This window comes from Cebus imitator, unplaced genomic scaffold (genome assembly GCF_001604975.1).
Source record: "Cebus imitator isolate Cc_AM_T3 unplaced genomic scaffold, Cebus_imitator-1.0 Scaffold90, whole genome shotgun sequence".
Classification (NCBI taxonomy): Eukaryota; Metazoa; Chordata; class Mammalia; order Primates; family Cebidae; genus Cebus; species Cebus imitator.
In genome coordinates, this window is record NW_016107405.1 from 96,473 (window position 1) to 106,563 (window position 10,091).

General features: G+C 38.6%; 1 protein-coding gene across 1 annotated transcript in view; it reads right to left on the reverse strand.

The window, feature by feature from the left end:
* The window catches only part of DOCK4 (dedicator of cytokinesis 4), a 402,523-nt gene that overhangs the window by 93,599 nt on the left and 298,833 nt on the right, over positions 1–10,091 (reverse strand). Inside the window, exon 14 of the mRNA XM_017535020.2 lies at positions 248–372. Within this exon, the coding sequence (XP_017390509.1) occupies positions 248–372 (125 nt within the window). The remainder of the gene's footprint in view (positions 1–247; positions 373–10,091) is intronic.

Here is a 10,091-nt window from a genome sequence, read left to right on the forward strand (position 1 = left end):
TTTTCCTGGCTTGTCTTCAGCATGAAGGCTTTGTGTTTTCCTGCTCTCTTTTCTGAAAGGAATATTAGTGAATTTAAAAGAAAAAAGAAAAGAAAACTACATGGGGTGAAGGAGAAAAATAAGACAGAAAATAATGCAAATCAGAAATAAACTGATCACTAATCAGAAAATAACTGATCACATTAAAGGTGAAGTAAAAGCAATGATGTAGATTTGTTTGACCCAGAAATATCAAGTATTAACATACCTTTAGGGCCTGGCCACTACTGTCTACAATGAACATCGTAACTTCCACATTTCTGGCCACACTCTTCCCTCCTTTCTCAAATTCTCCCCTTTCAATAGTGATATATAAATCATTCCTCATTTCACCTATTAGGAAAGGAAAATTAAAACCATGTTATATATATTAGGAAATGTAATAAAGTGCTCTATCAAGAAAAACCTTAGTTTATACAATATACTATTATACATATAAAAATACAAATATATAAAATACAAATATATTTGCATTTTTATCAAAGTGTCCTCACCCTCACTGACAACATCTGAGAATAAAGCCAGCCTCTGCTAGTATGAATTAGCAGTACTGCCATTGTACATCTAGGAGGCGAATACTGGGACTAAGTAGGAAGGTATTGTCAAGACTCACCATTTTTCAATGTTTCCCTCTTGTTATTTATGAGGTGTGATTATAAAATGACAGCCTAGCAGGGGTGGCTCAGAGAAACCAGTCTGATTACTTTATAGTCATAGCAATTTAGGGTAGAAGAAATACTTAAATGCAGTAAAATAATAGGACTGTAAAGAGTACAATTACAATTTAGATCTTTTCCAAAATTCACGGACAAAATGATCTCACTGCTGGAAGAATTCAGATTAGCATTTTATGAACACAGATGTAGAATAATTCAGTCACACAGACAAACTCAGCTTAATATTTCATATCATCAAGCTATAAAGCAAATGAGAAAAACCCTATATCCAAATGGACGCATCCTAAGTATATATACACGGTCTATTTTTTCTTTACTGGTGATTTATAAAACTTGAGTTTTAAAAAATCTTACCCCTTTCTTATTATGGCAAGAAAGAAGAGAGAAATTTGGTGTCAACTAGTGAACTTAGGCAAATGTGCTAATAGCATGCTTTTACCTCTCTTATAAGAATTAAATTAGGGGGAAATAATGAATGCGTGGAGAGGTGAGAAATAAGTCAACAAAGCACAACCAGGAGGTTTTTAAAGGTAAATGGTGAGATGGCAAGGTGGAATTTACTTTTACTTAACATAGGTTTCAAACACTTGAAAAATCAAAAGTAATACTCAGTTTTCTAATAAAAAAATCTCCCCACAAGAAAGCAAATCACTAGAAAGGAAAATAACCATACAACTATGTCTATAATTGGGAGTTTTATAAAACTTCTTGATCAAAGTGTGCACCAGAAAGTACCCTAGTTCCTCAATACTACGGACCATGGGTAAATATCAGTGTGCCTGACTGTCTTCCTCCATAAAGACCAACTTTTCATGATGGCATCATTTGCAAATGACCTAGGCTGAAAAAACACAGATGGGCCATAAAGTAGAAAAACTGAGGAAGTTCTAAAAAGAATTACATCTTAGTTGCCCTATACAAAGAGTTTATAAAACATTTATTAGTGAAAACAATGTATGGGTCTCTGGCTTATGAATTTCTAGTGTTCTTATACAGCTCATACAAACCAACTTGGGAAAACCAACTTGGAAACGCAGTGAACACACAGTCCAGGAGCAAAGCAACAAATTTCAACACTTTAAAAATTTTATTTGTATGCTTTTAAAGTTTTCTGTTTTAACTATTTCCTTTTTTATTAATTTTTAGAGAACAGCCCAGTACATTTTATGTTTAGTAGACTTTCTATAACTCATTTCACTTTATTACTACATATATTTTTTACTACCACCTTTAGTGTTATTTATTTTAACAATTCTACTACAGAATCAATAGCAAACCCCCAAAACTTGTCCTCTGAATCAACCAACTTCAACAAACAAAAAATAGGTCCGGTACACACAATGGTCTGCACATGCTGGTTTAACAAAGGTTTGGGAGGAAATACTTAACAATAGTGTTTCCACTAACAGATTTGGCAGGGGAAGAAACAACACTCAAATCGAGATACTTTAGAGCAAAATATATTGCCTAAAATCAGCAGAATTCTTTGCTTCTTGGAGTAAGTGATACATAATAAGTAGCTCTGCTTACAAATAGACTATAAAACACACATTTGAATAATGGGAAGTATAGCTACAGGGGTTTTTACCTTAGGAATTTCGCATAATGAGTAATTAGCTTGTCCAAACCACACAGGGATTAACCATCCTGCAAAATGAAGAGGAAGTGTTTCTCGGGAGAGTGCTTTCCACTGTTATCTGTTGGAAAGACACGGCCCCTCAGCCTCCAGCCAAGGCAAGAGGTGATAAGGGAGGTTTGCAAGGTAACCTGTTTCCCTGTGTTTATTAATAGATAAATAAGTAAAATATATAGCACTCCGAGTGATACTAGGTGCTGTGGATAAAAGTGAGAAGGAGGATAGAGAATACTGAATGGGGATGGAGGGAGAGTTAAAATTTTCAACAGGGTAATAAGAGAAAGGCTCAGGAGAAGAGGAGCACCCTGAGTAGACGGTGGTGTGTTTGACAAAGGATAAGTTTACAGAGGGCGTTAGTTTCCCAGGTCAGTCCCCAAGGCCTGTTTAGCTCATAACGTAGCTATATTCTCCTATCTCTCCCTTACAAAAAAGATTCTGAATTCAAACACACTAAAGGCTGTAGGTTCACAGGACAATTGGAATAAGGAGATACAAGTTCTAGTCTTTCTCTGCTACTGCATGTGACATCAGTCTATACAGGGTATTAGAAACCTCTGGGTCTCAGGTTTTAATTATCAAAATGGGAATAGGGTAAAGGTAGGGACAAGAGAGTTGGAAGGAGAGACAACACTACTTTGTTATATTAGGCTGTTTCTGTGACTTACAAAAGAACCTCCTGAATATAACACATTGACAAATTCAAACCCCTTATATATATGCTTTAATTTTCTATTCTTTAACTGTCATTATCCCTGTAACCCCAGTTATCTTTTGCAAATCTTTTAGACTAAAACCAGATTTCTCTGAAAAGAGAAAACACGACAAGAAGAACATTTCTTCTGGATGACATTCTCCATGTGCTTCTCCCCAGGAATTTTACAGCTTGCTATGTTCCAATATTGCAAGGTGCCACATTTTGCCAAAATATGCAGAAGGATCAAGTTGAAACGAGTGCTAATTAAAATCAGTGCACTTGAGGTTGACTCTGGAGAAAACTCATGAGTCCAAATGGTGTTAAGAAAGCATCTTGGGTAATTAAGAGAGAAACCATCAAGTGAGTATGAAATGGAGTCACAGCACCCGTGTGAAAAGCTATTTCCCTGACGTTTATTAACACCTCATGCCTCTCAAATTTATTACTCTAAAAATTTGATATGCACCACACTTTATTGTCTTTAGCAGGCCTGCTGTCTATGAAAACTTTACATATATGAAGGCCTTTCAGAACACCACAAGATAAAGATAAGGCCACATAAGTGGCAACAAATTTAAGAGTTCAGTGACTGCAGACAAATGGGTCCATTAAGAGCTTCACCTGGACAGGCAAAAGGTTTCCATCAGTAGCTGAAAACTGTGATCCTTGTTTCTGTCTTATGAATGCCTTGGATAAAGGCATAGAGTGCATGATTACCACAGCATGTAAACTACGTACACAGTTCCAGTGGCTTTTTATATACTTTATCTATCATTTGTCTATCTGTCCATCCATCCATGATATTAGTTAAGAGTTATGGAACCAAATGAAATTTCCTGTCCGTTAGTTAAAAAAAAAAAAAGAAAGAAAATGTGTAAATGACTTGGGTTTTTTGTGAACTTGGATTATTGTTGATGAGGCTGCCAGGAGCATCAGTTCCAGTAGCAACAGCAGCAGCAGTACACTTTACTGAGTACCTACTACTTTGCAAAATGCTAGAAGTAGAACATCATTAAATCATCACATCAACTTTATAAAAAAGGCACTAACATTTATTTCCATTTTGCAGATGAGGAAATTAAAATGTAGGGATGAAGAAAGGTGCCCAAGGTATTATCAGTGACCCCGCTTTACCTATGAGAACCTGTAATTCCATGCTGTGAGAATGGCCTTCAAATAAGCTACTGCAATTCAGCCTTTGTTTGGTGAAGTGACTTGAGCAAGGAAGGTAGTAGTCCTATGTTGCTTTGCATTTGTCAGACCAGTTTTGAAATAGTGATTGCTGTTCTGGGGACCATCTTTACAAGACAGAGACAGACACAAATGGTATCATGCAGACCGTAAACAATATTAAGAAATGACTTGGGGACCCATCACAAGAAGGAAGAGGTAGATGATAGAATTAACTGAATTTTGAAATGTTGAACTTCCAAGCAGAAAGGTAAATTGGTTCAACATAAGTCATTTTGAGAGATGATGTGATGATGTGTTCTTGGTCCATAAAAATATTCAAGTATGAGCCTGAAAGCCACCTCTAGGAACCATGAAGAGGAATGCATGTACTAGACACATGGCTGGGCTGCGTAGCCCCTCATGTGTGTGACAAACAGATTTATACCCCCTCCCCAAAGATGCCTAGGTCCCAATCTCTGGAACCTTTGAATATGTTACCTTGTAGACATGATTAAATTAATGATCTTGAGATAGGGAGATTTTCTTGGAATATCAGGGTGGGTCCAATAGAATCACAAGCGTCCTTAAAATAGGAAAGGGGAAGGATCAGAATTAAAGAAAGGGGAAGGATCAGAGTTAAAGCCACAGAGGCTGGAGGCTGGAATGACTTGGTTCATGAGCCAAGGATTGCAGGCAGCTTCCACAAAGTGGAAAAGGCAAGGAAACAGATTCTCCCCTAGAGGCATCAGAAGAAATGCAGCCCTGATAACACCTTGATTTTAGTTCAGTGAGACAAGCTCATCCTCTGACTTCCAGAACTGTAGTATGATAAATGTATGTTGTTTGGAGCCACCTTGTTATAGCACCTATAGGAAACTAATACAGTGTGTCTGCCATACCCAAGCTGCTGTCACTTCATGACACCTTCAAGGAGGGGGAAGGAATGGGAGCAGGACTCACAAGTAACTGGAGACTGAAGCAGAGCACAGATAGGGAAAATGTATGGATAGGCTGAAAAATTAACTAATATTATATTTTCAATTTCTCACACAAGATATACTTGAGTAAAACCCACCAGGTTTTCTCTATTTTCTGTCTGTCATTCTCATTTTTGTTTTTAAAAGATTACTAGGAGATATTGGGCTCTTTTGGGAGGTAGCTTTTTATGTTTTGCTGTGACAGTTAAGCAAGCAATGGCACATGATACAATACCCACAATGGGCTCTCCAGACAGGTTAGCAGAGGCAAGAGCAGGGATAAACTGTGGTTCCCTGTTGCCATCCCACTCTGGGACAATGCATGGAGATCTGGCAGCCCACTGGGGCAAGTTCTATACTCTTAGGGCAATGGGGACTGTAAGCTTCATAATTTGGGAGATACCAGCCCCTTCCTCTGTCTGATCTAGGGCTGGGATATAACTTCAGAGTGACACATTAGAATCTCAGCTTCCATCTCTGTTCAGTCACTGTGACACTCATTGGATGGAAGACCACTATCTCCTTGCACATCAGGGTTCAGGTCTAAGCTAAGTGGTGTGGAGGTACAGTGACTAGGGCTGGAGGGTGGTAAGCTTTGGTTAGATTTAGGATATATACAGATATATATATATGTATGTATGTATGTACATATGTATATTTTGATATAGAGTCCCATTCTGTCTCCCAGGCTGGAGGGCAGTGGCATGATCTTGGCTCACTGCAGCCTCAATCTGCTGAGCTCAAGCAATTCTCCTGCCTCAGTCTCCTGACTAGCTGGGGCTGCAGGCATATGCCACCATGCTTGGCTAATTTTTGGAATTTTTGGAGAGACAGGGTTTTGCCATGTTGCCCAGGCTGGTCTTGAACAACTGAGGTCAAGCAATCCACCCTCCTCGGCCTCCCAAAACGCTGGGATTACAGGCATGCACCACCATGGCCAGCCAGATTTAGGATATATTTTTGAGGAACATCAAATCTTACTAGCACACATCTACTTTCTCCAAAAGAAGGCTTACTCCTGTTTCAATTCCAACTGTTGATGTGTATTTCTGTATCAGTACATAGTAAAGAATAATATTTACATTTAAAATAATAAAATTGCTTACTTCTTTATTTATTTGTGTGTTTTTATTTTACTTTACATTCTGGGATAGATGTGCAGAACGTGCAGTTTTGATACATAGGTATACATGTGCCATGGTGGCTTGCTGCACCTATCAACTCGTCATCTAGGTTTTAAGCCCTGCATGCATTAGGTATTTGTCCTAATGCTCTCCCTCCCCTTTCCTCCCTCCCCCAGCAGGCCCAGGTGTGTGATGCTCCCCTCCCTGTACCCATGTGTTCTCAATGTTCAACTCCCATTTAGGAGTGAGAACATGTGGTGTTCGGTTTTCTGTTCCTGTATTAGTTTGCTAAGAATGATGGATTTCAACTTCATCCATGTCCCTGCAAAGAACATGAACTCATTCTTTTTTATGGCTGCAGAATATTCCATGGTGTATATGTGCTACATTTTCTTTATCCAGCCTATCATTGATGGGCATTTAGGTTGGTTCTAAGTCTTTGCTATTGTGAACAGTGCCACAATAAACATACCTGTGCATGTGTCTTTACACTCCCACCAACAGTGTAAAAGTGTTCCTATTTCTCCACAGCCTCACCAGCCTCTGTTATTTCCTGACTTATTAATAATCACTATTCTAAATGGTGTGAGATGATATCTCATTGTGGTTTCGATTTGCATTTCTCTAATGAACAGTGACGATGAGCTTTTCTTCGTATGTTTGTTGGCTGCATAAATGTCTTCTTTTGAAAAGTGTCTGTTCATATCCTTCAAAATTGCTTACTTTCTTAAACATGGGACAAACATCTCTATCCCAATCTGTAAATCATTATTTAGTCAACTTTGACCAAATAGAAATTTGACTTATTTGAACTATGGCCTAAGAACCAAAGACAAAGGAGGATTCATTTGAATAATGCTTATAAAATAAACTTAAATAAATCTTGAGATTACTATTAAAACTGGCCCCCAAATCTCAACCCTATCACTCCAATATTTTCACTTAAATCTTTTTAGGGGACGAGCATGGTGGCTCAAGCCTATAATCGCAGCAGTTTGGGAAGCTGAGGCAGGAGAATTGCTTGAGTCCAGGAGTTCAAGACCAGCCTAAGCAACATAGGGAGCTCTCCTATCTCCAAATAATAAAAAATTAGCTGAGTGTGTTGGCACACATGCTGTGGTTCCAGTTACTTAAGAAGCTAAGGCAGGAGGATCACCTGAGCCCAGAAGGTTGGGACTACAGTGAGCCATGAGGTACTTCTGCACTTCAGCCTGGGTAACAGATGGATAGTCTGTCTCAGAAAAAAAAAAAAGAACCTTTTTGGAATTAGGGGCTTCAAAGACCTATTAAAAGTGAATGCACCAAAATGCATAAATGATGGGTTCTCTAACAAAGAGTGACAGTTTAACCAATTGATATGTGGGAACAAGTCTCTAAGGAAACAGGGTACAAGCATGAAAGCTTAAGCAGCGAGATCATGATGGAAGCAAAAAAAAAAATTTTGCCTGGAAAGAATCACAGAGCAAAAAATGGACATTTGGGGTACAGGGAGGACAGTCAGATCTTCCATGACATTCCTGACACACATCAGCCAGCTTTGCTTCAGAATGTCTGATGGATGGACACTTACACCTTCCCAATACTTAGCAATAGCCCAGGCTCTGCTTTGCATAGGGTCTGTTAAGATATTTAGGGCTGGGCTCTCCAGCAAGGCAACCCACTGCCACATGTGGCAATGGAGCACTTAAAATGTGACTTGCTGAAAAGAGAGATGCTGTACATGTCTGATACTCACCAGCTTTCAAAGACTGAGGTTGAAAACAGAGTGTAAAATAACTCAGCAGTAGTTTTTTATATGGATCACCTATTAAAATGATACTATTTTTGATGTTTTGGGTTAAATAACATATATGGTTAAAATTAATTTCACCTCTTTTATTCTCACTTTTTAAAAGTGGCTACCAGAAAATTTTAAATTACCTTTGTGGGTCAAATGATGTTCCTTTTGGAAAGCACTGATTTAAGTAATTTGCTGCTCTCCCTTCCTTTCATAGCCCAGACCGTAGAACTCCCTCAATCAGAGTTTTTTGGCTTGAAGGTGGCAGGGACAGAGCTTCGCAGAAAATGTTGTTTCTTAATTGGAAGTCTGACACCCTAAGAAATAAAGTGCTGCATGACAGACCCTTCACCAAGGAAGAGTCTAGAGAACTTCATGACGACTCGGAAGCACATGGGCAGGTCACCTCTTCACACTAGGAAACCTGTCTGTACCATAGTGAGACAAGTGGAGAATTTCTGTGCCTATGTTTTTCCCATTTCAAAAAGTCTCGCATTGATTGCATTCTGTGATTGAAAAGAGTTTTGTGTATCTTCTTGTCCTTGTCAGGATCACAGATAATTCACTCCGCAGAGGCAGTGACTGTGTCCATAAACTTGGTCCTGTTAGCCTAAGCGTGTGCCTCACCAATTTTGACCCCTATCAGAATGCTACAGATGCAAATTAACTCTGAAGGACACATCTAGACAATGAAAAAAAATTATGCTTGCAGACTGTCAGTGTAACGTTGGGATCAGAAATATTGTTCATATACATTTTCTCATGGAAGAATTCAGCTCAAGTTTTCATTAGAACCACTGGTGAGAATGAATTGACAAGTCTGAAAATAACAAAGGAAAACAAAACCATGACTGCATGTTTCCCAGTGTAAAAAATTCCAGTGAGTTTTAAAGTTGCTTTCAGTTGTTTAAGGAAATACATACATCTCTCCGTTTTCTTTCTAATATGGAATATTAAAAAGCCAGAGGAAGAAAAGGAGAAAAGAAAGAGAAGGAAGTGCTTTTAAAAAACCCCTTTTGTACCCCCCTCCACTACAGACACATGTCTGAAAGAACAATTTTCCTGGACAGTATAAACCTGACATTACAAGGTGGTACTGGCAAGGGACAGAAGTGAGCCTTATTCCACAGAAAGTTCATGTCCATCATTAAAGCCAGACAAACGCTGTGTGAGCACAGCAGATCCCAGACAATCCATAAGCCAGTGAAGTGTCATCTTGCTTTATATTTTTCCATTTCTCAGTGATACTGCCCAGAGACCAAGCTGAAGAATTCTTCTAGCAGCTGGCTGCATTCTGCTCTAAACTTTTTTTTTTTAATATTAGATTTGCCCATGGATTTACTTCCCAGTGGGATGAATTTTTTATTTGTTGAAGAGGAAATACCAGTTATTTATAGCAACTAAAGGAAATAATGAATGGTTGCAAGAGCCAAAGAATAGCATGCCACAAGTAAACAGTTCTATAAACAGTCATTTTTGACAACAGTACCATGAGATGCTCAGGCCGACTGGGTCCCTAAGTTAGGTCAGGTCATCTCAGGAAAACTTACAGGATTCATAACTAAAAAACTCATATCTTGATTTGGAAAACAAGAATAGGACATGTCAAAAAAATTTTAAATGTAAGCCGCAATAACCTGTGCAGCTTAGTCCTATTCTGAGGTAAGATTAGGAGGCATGAAGAGAAGATAGGAGGAGGGAGGAGGCAGAATTGCGGGAGGAGAAAGAGGAGGAGGAAAGAGGATGGAGGAGGGAGAAAAGAAGATAAGAAAGAAGAAAAAGAAAGAAAGGTTAAGTTCAAGACAGGAAAAGAGAAAGAAAATAAGAGGTCCAGACACACACAAAGAAATAGGCACACACAGAACCAAGGCTTATTGGAGATAACCCCACCTGGTCATAGCCCTCTGTTCCTAGGGATGGTGGGAAATTTCTAGAACTCTAGCAACTTTGGTTCATTATTAAATGACAATTAGACTTTTTTTTTTTTTTTTTTT